The 15,856-nt window shown below is 35.2% G+C and overlaps 1 protein-coding gene across 1 annotated transcript in view; it reads right to left on the reverse strand.

The window, feature by feature from the left end:
• Positions 1-7,014: 7,014 nt before the first annotated feature.
• LOC140745397 (uncharacterized) overlaps positions 7,015-15,856 on the reverse strand; it is a 71,016-nt gene continuing 62,174 nt past the window's right edge. Inside the window, exons 4-6 of the mRNA XM_073077232.1 lie at positions 9,271-9,457; positions 8,453-8,698; positions 7,015-8,129 (exon numbers count right to left, since the gene is read on the reverse strand). Coding sequence (XP_072933333.1) covers positions 7,077-8,129; positions 8,453-8,698; positions 9,271-9,457 — 1,486 coding nt within the window. The 3' untranslated portion in view covers positions 7,015-7,076. The remainder of the gene's footprint in view (positions 8,130-8,452; positions 8,699-9,270; positions 9,458-15,856) is intronic.

A 15,856-nucleotide genomic window follows, 5' to 3' on the forward strand; every position in this document is an offset into this window, starting at 1 on the left:
CCTATGATATACATCGTAATGTATGTTTAACCGTTCGTATTCTAGTGGGGTGTAAAATCTAATAATACGTAAGGTTAGAAATCCATACAAATAGCTTACCTCAGCAATACTAATGTTTAGAGCGCGCCACACCTGCGGTTTAGGACGTGCGTCTATTCCCAATATCCACTTAACCACGATAATTCGATTTTTACGATTCTCGAATAAGTCCATGAATCTCGACGAACTAGGCCAATCAAATAAATAAGTAAGTTGGCAATTTCCTAAAAGCAAGTAGAGGTTTGGGTGTCATTACATTTAACAGATATTATTCGTATCAGTGGATAATTGAATCATCATCATCTGATGATGTGCAACCCATTACTGTCCCACTGCTGGGCACGGGTCTCCTCTCATAATAAGAAGGACTAGGCCATAGTCCACCGCGCTGGCCAAGTGCGTATTGGTAGACTTCACATACCTTAGAGTTTTTTTTTTATAAATCTCTCAGGTATGCAGGTTTCCTCGCGATGTTTTCCTTCACCGTTAAAGCACGTGATAATTTATTTCTAATACGCACATAACTTCGAAAAATCAGAGGTGCGTGCCTGGGATTTGAACTTCGGACACCTCGATCGAGAGGCCGAGTTTCTTAACCACTAGGCTATCACTGCATCATGATTGAATGAGAATAGATAATTCCTTAGGAACAGGAGCCCCCGTGTAAGAAGGAATTTATACGCATAAAATAAATTAAATAGAATACTGATCTCATTTAAAATTCTCTATTCTTTCAAAATGTCTCCTTCAGACAAGCGAGTTTCAATTTTAGACAATTTAAAATTGAACTGCGTCTGCATTTTAAGTATTTTGATATAAAGTTTTTATTAAGTATAGTTGTAAATCATTGGTTTGAAGGGTGTACGGGAGACATACTTTTCAGGCGTTTCATCTCAGTCCTCAGGAGTAGCGGCGTATGTAACCGACCTCAGTACCCTTACCATGAGTTTTCAAAACATCCACAATTCTATGTTACGTTTACTCAATCCATTATTCTGTTCCGTTTGCTTCAGTACACTGAGTAAACGTAACAATAAGTAAGTGCTCAAGTCTTCTTGTCTGCCTCACATGTTCGCAAAAAAGAGGGACATTACATAAAGCGCCATTTTGTTAATTTCGACATTTAATGCTACGTTACTGACACTAGTTCTGATACAATCCGCTAGGGGCGCTGATTGGAATTTGAATGGGCAAATACGTAAACAAATACCAAAACAGTTATATTTGTCAAAACTTAAAAACTCATGGTAAGGGTACAGGATGGCATATCTTGTATATATATCCTATCTGGGGTTGATTAGAGATGCCGATGGTGATGATTCAATTACTATCAGGTGAAATGCATGCTCGTCTGCTACATCTATAATATATGTAAAAAATCCAAGTTAATGATATTAAATGTGAAGAATCCCTCGACACATTTTTATGTAATTCAATACTAACAGTCTAAATCTTCATCTAAGTGTATATAGTCGTAGTTACCTCATTTGAGGGTATATAAGTCTTGGAGCCAGTACTTCGAGATGGACGAGATGATTCTGTTTGGATCCAACTTCGACAGTAACTAATTCTGACTTCTTATCTAGTTAGAAGTTTGAGAGATTTGTTTTTTTATTTTCTTACAAATACTGTGCGTATTTGTTTTGATAAAACTTAACGAATTCGAATAGATATGGATTTCCTTGACTTTATTTTCTTGTATTTAGTAACTTGGGTTGACTTTCATGTTTTGTTTTTCAAAATTAAGGACTGTACCAAAAATTAACTAAGTATTATGCCTTTTTAAGATATTACCATAATAAGCTATGGAGTTTCTTTCGACACTTCCTCTTCATAGCCAAAACAACTTCCAAAGCGATTATAGTTTTTTTACGTTCAAAAAGTGTTATTTATGAATCAATTTCGAATAAATTTAAATTTGAATTAACTTTTACATTACTTTACCAGAGCATTTTTAATAACTATAGGCGACAATTAGAAGTGATTCTTTAAAACTATCACATACTTTTGTTCAATATTAATTAGATCCACTTTCATCACTAATCCTAGTTATTAATATTCAATCTATCTATTATTTAAACTCCCAAAGATCGAAACAAGTTCTGCCTACTAGAATCTGTAAAATAAATCTGTCTGATTTATATTTCCAAGTCACATGCGAAGACTCGTACGCTTGCATGCGTGCACGGAATACATATCCGACAAATGTATTCAAACGCCTGGAACGTAGCGGAGAATGCAGATGTCTTTTTCTAATGCCTAACGATTTCAAAGTTCTAACGTTTTATCTTCTTTATTTTAAACTTAGATAGAGATGGAAGTAGTGAGTATTCTGTTCTGTGATTACATTTGACTGACGAAGGATCGTAGGTTTGTTCCCCGGTTAGGCAGAGGTCCAAATTTTAAATTTCAATTTCTGATTTTACTCTGGCCATTTCGTACACTTTTTTTGCATGAGTCCATGGTATCCATGCCGTAATATTTTAAGACTGAGACTATTATGCTTATTGCTTATGGACTATAGTCTGAGAGAAGACCCGTGGCCAGCAGTGCCCTGCTGTAAGTGAAGCAATTATGGCTTGACAATGACAATTTATTATAGAGACCTCGGAACTTATTTATTAATCTAGCTCAAGAAACTGAAATTCTGTGTGTTAAGTCTAATTTAGGTTTCTGTTTCTGAGTCTGGGTGTTTGTTTATTTGTCTATGTGTGTCCATAGCACCCACGATACAGGGAATCATAGTGGGGCTGTGATGTAGACGAAATTAAGAGTTTATTGTTGTATGTTGTACTCTTATATCTAATTTAACATTCATACACAATCATTAAAACGACGATCCCGTCACGAAAACTCAGTGATCATATACACACAGAGACGAAATATTAAAGCTTGCCATATCTATATACCATAACCACGCTCGTTAGAACATATGAAACTTGTACAAACGGAGCCAAGTTCTGGCAACGACACCTAGGGTATTGGTGTTTGATGAATAAACTTTGGAACTTACAAACTTGCTCTCATAAATTACCAAATTCCACACAAGCTAGTGTTTGGTGACGACCTTTAAGGGCTGGGATTATGTTAATATAGTTATAGCATATATTACTTGGGATATTAACATCTTTACATATATTACTAATGCCTGTTAGTAATAATAAATCTGAATCAATTTTTGCCTACCGAAGCTATAACTTTTTTTTTTAAATGTAACCTAACGATAAGGCAGACGGGCTACCTGATGGAAAGCAGTCACCGTCGCCTATGGATATTTGCAACACCAGAGGAGTCGCCAATGCATCGCTGGCTTTGAAGGAGAGCTCTTTTTACACCCCTCTTGAAGAGTTCCATGTCATAGTCCTGAGGGAATACCTCAGGAGGAAGTTCATTCCACATTTTTCACGCATTTTGCATTTTGCACAATTTCTCACGGCAAAAATTCTTAAATCTGGTCAACACTAATATTTGATATTTACTTCTACGTTATGTTTCTACAATAGTGTACATTTATTTAATTATGGTAACATGTTTCAAGAATATTTACTCTTTTGTTTTGTGAAAATCTTTCATAGCTAAAATTTAAAACCCATGTAAAATAATTACTAGTTTCTTAGATGAAATCACATGAAAAATAGCATAAAATCAGAAAACCTTTAGTTTAATACCCATATCACGGGCGTGGTTATTATAACTATCAGAATGACGTCACTAAACTAATTGCATTTACAGAATATCACCTCAATCCGACCCGCGTGGCGGAGCGGTCATGCCGGTCTGACGCGCAGAGGGTCCCGGGTTCGATCCCCGGCCAGACAGATTTCTAAATGATGAATTTAGATATCTGTTTCTGGGTCTGGGTGTTTGTGTATTTGTCTCTGTGTGTGTCCATAGCACCCACGATACAGGGAATCCTAGTGTGGGGCTGTGAGTGTAGAAAGTGTTGAAAGTGTATATAGACAATATTATTTATATATTAATCAGTAGTAGTAACAATCGCTTAAAGTTAACTAGTTAAAAATTCATTTGCAATTTTTGACCCTCTCATACTATTAACGATTTACGAAAACCGCTTAAATAAAAGCTTTCTGAAAAAAGAAGGCTTTAACTTTATTATCGTAAATCTTGTTCAGAATAAGATTACTCAATAATTATCTTCAATAGACGTACCCGACTTTGAATTTGACGAGAAAAGTTTAACAATCTCGGGCTAAAAGTTTAATGAGTTTAAGGCCTTTGGTTTAAAGTCTTTTGGTACCGAAATGTAGAAAGATTGCTATATTGTAGAGGGTATCTTTATTAAAAGATTAAGATAGATAAAAGATTATGTAGACAATGTATATGTGATGATATAATGTGAATATGAATATAATGTGATGTAGACAATGTTTTGAAATTGTTTGTTATTTTTTTTTATAAAATGTTATGTTTTGTTATTTTTTTATAGCTTTTGTTTGCGTTTTAATTTGCGTGAACTGTATTTTTTTATTATAGAAAACTAGAAAATAGGAATAGGTGGCCACCTATGGCCAAATTCATTCATAATTATTAATCAACCCGAGATAGGATTAGATCTACATGAAGTAGGCCACCGATGAATTTCTGATGACTGACTGACTGACTGAAATGTATTTCTTAACCACACATACAACATACACACACACTTATAACACAGCAGCGCTTAACGCTATTATTATTGAGCAGAAATTGTTGTATGATATAACCTTAGAGCCCTCGGAGTAGTGCCACGAAAGGCTACCACTTCAAGCTAATCATCATCACCAACAACCCATTACTGTTCCACTGCTGGGCACGGGTCTCCTCTCATAATGAGAAGGATTAGGCCATAGTCCACCGCGCTGGCCAAGTGCGTGTTGGTAGACTTCACATACCTTTAAGTTTTTTTTTATAAATCTCTCAGGTATGCAGGTTTCCTCACGATGTTTTCCTTCACCGTTTAGCAAGTGGTAATTTCTAATAACTTCAATCACATATCTCTCCTAAATTACATTACTACATTGAAACGTCCTTTCAGGCTTTATTAATGTACTTAAAATTACTATAAACTGTAAATATATAATATTTTAGAGAAATTTGATACAAGAAGCAGTGAATCAAGAAGTTAAGTGCACGTGTAACTTGAGTCGCACTGCGCTCGCCGTTACAAGTTAAAAGCTATTTGACGTCTTGCCATTAGACGATAGAGTTACTCGCACTGAAATGTATGAGGTGGTTGTAACTCAAACATTTATGAAAATGATAAAAAAAAAAATCATTGTGATTCTTATTGTGACTGACACACACAACCGGAATGGGCAAATATTCCGTCTGATTTCGATAAAAGTTTTGACTAATAGTAAAAATAATATGAATACCGCGGCATTAGGTGCCAAATATTTTAAGCAGTTCTTTAAACCGAGGCATTTCACGGAATGGAAATTTCATGGACTAGTTTTTTTAATACCATTTTTTCTCTAGGTCCCCCGAGAAACAAAAAGGTCGAAAAAAAGAAAGGTATTAATAAAACCGTATTCCCCCGAAACGGCTTTACTGATTTTCACTAAATTTTATATGCATATTCAGTAGGTCTGAGAATCGGTTACTATACATTTTTCATACATAGTGATAAGGGTTGTTCACCCTTAAGATTTTTTTATTTATATGGCAACACAACGTTTGCCGGGTCAGCTAGTAAATGTATATTATTGTTATGATCTACTGAAGTGTGCAATTAAGAATATTCTATCTAACTTGCTTACTCGTTTCTAAGTGACATTTAAGATGCGCGAAAATTGGATTATCATACAAAACTTGCTATGATATATCCATCTCGCTTGCTTGCTTGTAATGAACTTTGTTTCAAACTGAACTTGTTACGAACCTGACAAAACCACTTGCCTAATTTACATATGAGTGAAGCAAGTCGTAATGGACTTTACAAAGTTAAGACTTTACAGTACAAGGAAGTATACGAGAACGGTGAAATTATCTAGGAAGACTTGAGTTTTTTTAATGTTATAACTAATAAATAATCAATGTTTGTTAAGTAATTAAAAATTAATGAAACCACCACATTATTATAGAAATTACACCTAACATACATACCTACATGCACACATATCTTTAAAGAAACCACGTGTCGATTTAAATAAAGAATTTTAAAGAATAATTTCGTAAACGGAAAACAGCTCTTTTAATTACATAATAATATGAATAACTCAACAAAGAAGATATAATCAAGTGATTTTCGGTTGTTGTGAAAAAATGTGACTCCTTAAATAATAATCTCAATTTTACTCCCGCTTATATCCTTATAGATGTTTTCTCGGGATCGTCGGCAATATAGGGCGTAAGAGCGTTTAATTTTTTCCACAAATATTATCGTGCCTCTAGAGACAAATTGCGAAATATTGCTTAGGATATCTTTTGTTACATATTAGTAACGGAATTTCCGTATAACCTACTGGAACTAATACTAAAACAATATAAAAAACAATCAGGCTACTTATACAACAAAGTAAATATCCTTTTAAATATTTATTATTTGCACAAACATGATTGTAAAAGCACCATAATTGAATGGTTAAAGAAAATGGACTACGATGAGATTGAAGATATATTCAATGTAATTTCATAAACACACACACACACATACACACACACATATACACACACATATACACACACGCACACATATACACACACACACCCGCGCGCGCGTACACACACGCACACACTTAGTAAGTGAAGAAAATTTGTAATTTTAAATAAATAATATTTGTATTATGCTATGGAAGAGCGGGGCTTCCTGTCACAGGAATAAAAGGAGGCCCCAACAATGGATTACTGATATAACTATATTGATACAAATAAAATATTTTCATTTTTCATTTTCATTTCATTTCATTTTCAATACTAATACTCTGAACTGGAAATAATACTCAAAGATAATTTACGGGAAATTGAAAATATGGATTGTGGTTTAATTTTTTATTTAATAGCTATAATTAAATCTAGGTTTCTGTACATTATCAATTTTAAGGTGCCTCGTCGCTTCTCAAGGGAAGGTACTGATGTCGTCTATTGTAGACTGGACGGCGCAGATGTGGTTGTGGAGATGGTTCAACCAACGATCTGGATTGGGCTACCTGATGGTTATTTGGACCAACAGGTACTGGTGTGACAGAGTACCCTGCTGCCACCAAAGCAGCAAATTCTTCTGGAGTGTAAGCTTTGTTATTCCTTGGAGGAGGCAAGTGTGGACGTTGGTCCTCGACATTCTGTCCATGCTGCTCTTGACTCTGTTGTTGACCAAGGTTTGAAGGTTGCGCGATCCTGTAAACGTGCTCACCATGTGGTTGGTCCAACTTACCCTGATCTACCCTGAGAATTGGACGCAGTACTTTCTTAGGAGCAACGTTTTTGCTGACATATATAGCGGATAGGGGAGGTTTTGTTGGATTAATAGCTCGGGCAAATTGCTGTAGGTCGTACCTAGTTGGTTCGGTGGACTTATAAACAGGACGAAGGTAGTATTGATCGTTAGCAACATGGGCCTGTTGTTGTACAGACGGCAGCGCCTCAGGTACGGCTTGATCGTAGATTTTAACAGCGCGCAGTTTCTCGGGTTCTGGATACCGTTTAAGGTACGTTACTGGTCTTTCAGGAACGACGCTACGACCTTGTTCCACTCTGTGAGATTGTTGCTGAACTCTTGGTGCTTCCACAATCCTGTATTGCTTTGGTGATGCTTCAGCTTGTTGGTATTGAAGTCTATACGCAAGTTGAGGATGGGGCTGTTGGAGTTGTTGAAGTTTAGGAGGTGGAACAACTTTGAGACCTTGGGATTCTGGACCTTCGTATTGTTGGATGGAAATTTGTTGCTGAATCGGAACATAGCGTAGTTGAGGTCTTTGATTTTGGGGCGCGGCGTGATATTGTTGCTGATGAGTTGCTTGTTGTTGTTGTTGAACGTTTGTAGTTTCAATCAGATATTGTTGAGGTGCAGATGGTAACTGCGGGGGCGCTATTTGAACTTTTGATCGTAGTTTTGTCGGTTTCTTGTTGGGTTTAGTAATGTATCGGTCCACCTGGAGTAAGAAATTGTAGGTATTAATTATCATAAAAATAAAGGTAGATATAATAATGAAAATATATTTTCGGACTAAGCATTTGAACTGTAAACAAGATACTTGTGGTTATTTTTTTATTACCGAGAATACACCTACTAATCCATCATAATCACATCTCCACTGAAATCTCCACTTATAATGCAAAGGATTGGGCTATAGCTGGCCTGCTCAGAACATCACCATGTATAGGAGATAAGCATACTTCAACCACTTGAAAATTTTCTATTTTCACATGCTACTTTTTAAGTAAAATAAAGAAAAAAATATCACAAGTTACAAACCTGCTGATAGGTCGGTGTGTTGCTATGAGTAGTAACTTGAGATACATGTTGGGGTTGAGCGTACGACTGACGTGGTTCTTCCTGTCTTCCTGGATGGCCGAGCAAGGTCAGGAGATCCGGGTCGAAGGCGTGAGAAGGACTGACACCACCGTCGCTCACTGATAGAGCCGCGCCCACTGATGCCTCGCCACCGTTTGCGGAGTAGTGTGGACGAGCGATCACTGCATGGGAAGGCTGGAGGGATACCTGAAATTGGTGTGTTTCATAATATTACTAAACATTTTAGGTATTGACGTCGTGAACCCATAAGTATCGCACTGCTAGGTACGGATTACCTCTCAGAGTGAGACGAGTTTAGAGTTAGACCCTAGCCCACTGTGGTAGACTTCACGCAGCTATGAACACATTTTATTTTTAAAGTACTAGGCGCGTAGGTTTACTCAGGATGTTGCCTTTTCGCCGTTCAAAATAGCAACTTTGACAAATTACTTCAAATGTTTTTAACGAATGTACTACAAAAGTAAAATCATGTTGCTTCCCTCATCTGTAATTAAATTTTATGGCTTTGAACTTACTGATTTTGATTATAGCCGTAATTAACTTTATTTGAGTAGGATTTAATTAATAAATAAAACAATTTTTATTTTAAACTACAACAATTAATAGCTTTTTGAAAACAACATTGTATTTAGCCAAATTTATCAAGTACAGAAGGTTCTTCTGTGTGACTCTACTTGTTTGACATTTTTTTTTTAATTTTAAAGTTTAGTTACACATTCGAAATTGGGCGTATCATGAACTGTGTTTGCTAAAATTACCTGTCGTCCAGACTGCGGCTCTATGTAGTAGAATTGCTGTAGATTTTGCTTTTGTTCTGGTTGCGGGTTGCTGTACAGTTGCTGCAGCTGTTGGCCACTCGGCAGAGGGGCCTTGCGTTCTGGCTGCAGTTCCAGCAGTTCTTGAGCGTTGAGGGAGAACACCTGGCCTGGCCGATAGTCATCGTCTCTGGAAACAGAAATAATCATATATTTAACTCATAACGTACGTACATAACTTATGCGTCTCATTGTTGTGTTAATAATATTTAGCCTTGTGGATAGAAATTTTGCCTCGTCTAATGGAGCCTAGTGGAGCACTGGGAGTCTAGGGTTCGAATTCCAGGCGAATTATTCAAATCTTTTGATTCTCGTACTAAAACATATCAGAAATTAGTCATCACTTATTCTAATCGTGAAGAAGAAATTTACACGCCCGAGAGCTCTGAGAAAAAGGCCACAAAGGTGTTTTTTATTTAATCCGTACTTGGCAAGTCTATGGCCTGAAATCTTCTCATTCTAATCTGAGACTTGTGCCCAGTAGTGGTTCAGAAATAGGTTAACGATACTATTGCTCTTCCTTACTTTTACGTTACGAGCAATAATACCATCTGCAAAAACTTTGATACAATTCCACGGATTTTATTCTTCTCTGGGGAACAATTTTCCAGTATTGTTCTACATGTCTGGCAAGTTTCATGAAAATTGCTTTATTAATTTTATCTTAGAAGTGGAACAAATAAACAAACCGACATTTACATAAATTATAATAAATATAAGCAACAAAGATTTAAACTACTTAGTATAACTATTGTTTTTCAGCACAGAAATTATCATTACCATCAACCCTTTATTGTCTTACTGGGCGTGTCTCCTCTCGTGATCAGAAGGGTGGTGGGCCATAAGAACTGGCTAAGTATGGATTGGTAGTCTTTATACACCCTTGAAATCTTTTTTGCAGTACTTTTAGGCTTATGAAAATATGTTTAGTATTAATTATTATTAATGACTTATTGTTAATGATTTTTTTTTAGATTTACACATAAGATTTAAGTTCACTAATAAAATCCATTTTGCCTTGGATACGCTGCCTTGCTTTGCTTGCATACGCTGCCTACACAAACCACTAGTCCACTACTTTAATATAAAAATAAATAATTAAAATATAAATGACATTAAAAGTTGAATGAATAAGCAAATGCGCAATCACGCAATTTTCGCTCGGTCCGGTGGGCAGCGAAAGGACCGCACGTACTCGTACGTTGCAGGTGAAATTAGAAGGTATTTTCCGGTTGGATTCGTTTGATAAAATTTTGGATTCTCCCCTTGACAAGCAAACATCACGTGAAGTTTTGATTTATTGGTGAAACAAATGACAAACGAGAAGTATTGATACAAGTGTTATTTGGTCAATTTAGACGACATCTTCATCTCTTTGTGTAATAGCAGTGCACTACTATATTTTGATGTGATATTTCTGTAATATTATTAATTGTTACTGCATCAAAATTGTGCTTTAACCTCTCCGCCGACTATTGCACACTTATGTGCTATAAACCGAATATTACCGTTCGCTCGACTATTGCACACATGTGTGCTACGAGTACTACATCGAAAAAAAACATTATTTTTTTATTAATTCTATATTATTTTATTAGGTTGTCTTCGTTCAAAATAAAGATAAATAAATTATGCAGGTCTTCACGGAAATAAATTTAACGCATCCATACATTTTTTTATATTTTACGGCATTTGAAATTTTATGTTGTCAACATCGTATTATGAATAAGGCGGGAATTCAAATTACCGCGAGTGAGTTGGTTGATGTGAGAAGTTTATGTGATTTTAAAATGGAAAAGTAAGTAAAATGTTATTTATTATTGAAATTTTGATTTTTAAACCTTACTACAATTACGAAATAATATACTAATAGTATAATTTGTATGTTTCATCATGTTTTGTTTACAACAATGTTTACATTATCATTTTACCAATAAAATAGTATTTATTGTATAGATATTGAAAATGAGTACTGTATTTCAATGAAAGTAATTATTATTAGTCTAACACAAAGTGTTTTTTTATCATAAGCATTCCATATATCATTTATAATGATTGAAGATTTGTTTCAAATTTCGCGCCATCGTATCCTCCATATTGATTCGCGTACATAGAGATGTGCCATACTCGTTGTTATCGATATCGACTTCTATTCAATATACATTATAAACTTGTATGGTACAATAATTGTAATTCTTTATTTATACTAAAAGTAAAAAATGGAATAAAATAATAATGAAATAATATAAAATATTAATTGATGGAATTCTTTTAAAAATCCACAAGATTAAATAATATTCAATACTTGTTGTTTCTTTATTTGTTATTTTTTTTACGTAACATAATTTCGTTAATTCTCTTGTAGCATCTCGAATCCGCCGAATTCTCTTTCCGAAGAATTAGTTGCAGTCCTTTTTGGAGATGAGGACGATTCTGAAGTGGAAGAAATTGAAGAGGAGCATGTTATAGATAACATAGATTATGAAGCAAGTCAACCACATATATTCTCACTGTTATGTCTTTCTTTTCAGTCGGTCAAGACGAGCTTTGATTATTTGATGTTTGAGTTGATGTTATTTCGGTTGCATGGGGGACTTTATTGCGATTTTTTATATTTAAATTAATATTTTTTCATTTGTGATGTTATTTGTGGATTGACTCTGATATTATTTTAATCTAAGACACTGTATACAATAAAATATTGTCTTCACAGAATCTGACGTATTTTGAAACAGGTGATGAATATCCCTTAGAAGCTTCAGTAAACATGCCACCTGAGGATTCCTCAGATTCGTAAGTACTGTTTAATCTGTTACATTTATATTATCGTCTAGTATGTGTTCATAATGCAAAATAGTAAGTAGTGCCCCATTCTGTTTTTATTTATGTTCTACTCTAATATGAATTGCAATTCATTAATTATTATTGTTTCAGTCATGACTTCGAAGAATTTGAAACCGAAATAAGAGAAACCATGAACCCCTTGTAAGATACTACCGACTTTCATATAAATTAATCAATTAATTAAAAAACCTTTTTTTTGGATTCCTTTACACACATTTCCTTGCAGGACTCCAACGAACTCCTCTCTTCCAAGATTTAACATAGAAGTACATGTGGAGCGACATGGTGTTAGCAGAGGCAGGAGGTATGGAGGAAGGGGGCGTGGTCGTGGTTTGCGAGGTGGCTTAAGAGGCGGGGGATGGATACGTGGTCAGCCATTAAATCATGTTTATATTTCCGATGATGAAATTCCAGACCATTTGCGCATTCAAATAAATCAAATTATAAGCAGACGTAATCGCCAAACTTCAAACAATGATAGACAGCATTTCTTAGGGGAAGACCACCTGGATTGGGATGCCGAAACCTTTTTATGGGAGCCTATCGAAGGCTGGCAAGGACGTAAAGAAGAATTTAGTCCAGAAACAGTTGGGCCTACGCGTAGTTTTGAAAGCGTTTACGATGCGTTCCGTGCAATATGGGATGATAATATATTATCTCATATTGTAACGGAAACAAATCGTTACGCCCAAAACTTTCGCGGAGAATTTCAACGCAAATGGGTGCAAACCAATTGCGATGAAATTCTCCGGCTCTTTTGTTTCTGGATGATGCTGGGGATTATTAAAATGCCCAGTATCCGTTCTTGTTTTAGCAAGATCCCAATTTTACAGACCAGTGTTTTTCGGCAACTGTTTGTGGAAAATAGGTACTGGCGACTAAACAAGGCCTTCCACCTTGCCAATGGCTCGTCGGATCCAAGTAATCCCGGAAATGTTTTATATCCCATGGGTCCTGTATTAGACCATCTAAATACCCGATTTAAAGACCTATATTCATTAGACCAGGATATTTGCATTGACGAGTCACTGACTTTATGGAAAGGTCCTCTTGGTTTCAAGCAATACATAAAATCAAAATCTGCCCGTTTTGGGATTAAAACGTACCAGTTGTGCGAAAGTGCAACTGGATATTTGTGGTCATTTTTTGTATACGTTGGTCGAGCAACGAGTAACTCCTCTTATCCAGCCAGCGCTTCTACAGTATTGAAATTAATCCGGCCTCTGCTAAATTTGGGACATGTCCTGTATATGGACAATTTTTTCAATTCTCCTGAGTTAGCGCGGTACTTGAAGAAAAACCATACCGATTGCGTGGGGACACTTCGGGCTAATCGGAAGAATGTTCCGGTTGTAATACAAAAGTGCCCACTAGCGGAAGGACAATTTATAGCCCGACAGTCAGGTGACGTTATGGTTGTGGCTTTCCAAGACCGCAAACGAGTCACCTGCCTGTCCACTTATCATGACATGTCGCAAACGCAGACAGATGCCAGATCTGGGCGAAGTTCCCAATTTAAATTTAATTTGATCGCGGATTATAATACACGGATGGGAGGGGTTGATCGACTCGATCAGATGCTTGAACCGTACCTCATTGAACGGAAACAGTGTCGAAAATGGTCAAAAAAGTTGTTTAAGCGACTTCTAAACATTTCGATCCAAAATGCGCGGATCTTGTTCGAAAAAGCTAACAACACTAACATGGACTCATTAGTGTTTCGGTTAACGTTAGTGCAGGAAATCATGAGAAAACATATGCCTAGTGAATTACCCACAAGTCGCCTACATCCCACTAATGATTTTCCAGACAATCGTTTAACAGAGCGCCATTTTATTAGTTTAATACCAATTACTGACCAAATGCGACAAAACATCAAATTTAAAACCAATATGGGTCGCAAAAATTGCGTTTTATGTTACAGAAATGGGCTAATATCTAAAACACGTTATGAATGCCCGATGTGTAAAATGGCGCTCTGCTTAGACGATTGTTTCAGAATTTTCCATACAAGGAAGTAGACATTTAAAAAAAAGAAATATAACCTAAGATAAAATATAACTATCAAAGAAGAAGAAAGTGTTCTAGTCGGATATTTTATTAGTATTATAGTTAGACAACTTACATATAGATTTTTATTTCATAGTCATTGATATATTTAAAGTTCAACCGTTCATTGGTTTTCGAGATAATTTAATAATAGAATTTTTTATATTATATATGAGAAACAGACGAGCATGCAGTCTATCTGATGGTAAATAGCTACTGCCGTGGACATCTGTAAAAAACTTCATATAAGATTAGATTCCTAAATGAAGTCGATCACTCCTAAATGAGGTAGGTTTCCCGTAATCGTCTAATTATTTCATCGGCGATAGAAAAAATATAACCATTAATTGGCATTTATATTATTATAATAACCTCTAAACAAACTTGTACATAATAATGTATGATTACTGCACTATTGGTTTATGACATGATGATGAGGTTCAGTTAGTGTTGTTACTAGTAATACTACTGGACAGATTTTCAAAGCAAATTTTAGCATCATTTTCTCTTCTCATCCTTCCATCCAACAAAATAGTCTTCTATTCACACACGTATCCATCCACCCGTAGTATCCTTGCGCTACTTGACTATAGAAGGTGACCACATGATCATATTATTGTTGTTATTTTTTAAACCATTATATTCTAAATAAATGTTCTAAGTAAATATTGAAGAGCGACGACGCTCTCCTAGTCCGCCAGTGACCCCTTTTGGCACAGATGGATTTATTAATTGTATAAGGAATACTGCTAGGCAATACTTTAAAAATGAGTTTTTCCTTGAATATTTTATTGTCATAATATCTATAATCACTATTGTATAATAATATACTAGATGCACAAGGAAGGAACCTAAATGACATAACTAAAATATATAATACAAAAAGAGTATTGAAATTTACTTTTGTGACTTCGATTAGAGTATATTCAATTATCGATATTATTATGGTACGGCCACATCTCTATTCCCTAGGAATTCATTTTGTTTCGCTTTTGTTTGTAGACATGATCGCCATAATGTTTTATTTACTAAGTTTTTGCGGTTTCAAGTGTAATATTGTGGTAATTATTAGAATGTTTTGATGCACGGGGTAATGTGTTATGAGTGTTATGACTAAAAATGTGTTTTATGTGTAAGTAACGTGAGATATTTATATTGTGCGGTTTGTTTGCGAAAATAAATGGGTGTAAATATTGTGGCCCTGGACCTTTTGAGTATTACTTGAACAAAGGTATAAGTTACTTTGTAAGTGCAATGGAATAAATAAAGAATTTATATAATTATGTGTTGTTTTTATTTTGAAAATCCTCGAATAACATCTAAAAGATAACCTCTAACTATCCTCTTACCCAATCTCTAACCAAACAAAGTAATACATCTTTGAAGTGTAATTATCATAGGTTTTCATAGAATTTCATACTGGATCAACACATTCAATACACCATATAATGAATTAGAATATTTTATTACATTGTAGAAAATAACATATTACAATACACAGCATTTCTCACTATATTATTACAACTCTTATATAAGCATGTTATTACAACAAAAATATTATTAGAACACATTTCAAATGTATATCGTTTGTAAAAAACACCTCATAAAGAAATGATTTCTTTTAATTTTATGTAAA

This window comes from Epargyreus clarus, unplaced genomic scaffold, assembly GCF_041222505.1.
Source record: "Epargyreus clarus isolate Ecla_fem2 unplaced genomic scaffold, WU_Ecla_fem_2.2 ptg000010l, whole genome shotgun sequence".
Lineage (NCBI taxonomy): Eukaryota > Metazoa > Arthropoda > Insecta > Lepidoptera > Hesperiidae > Epargyreus > Epargyreus clarus.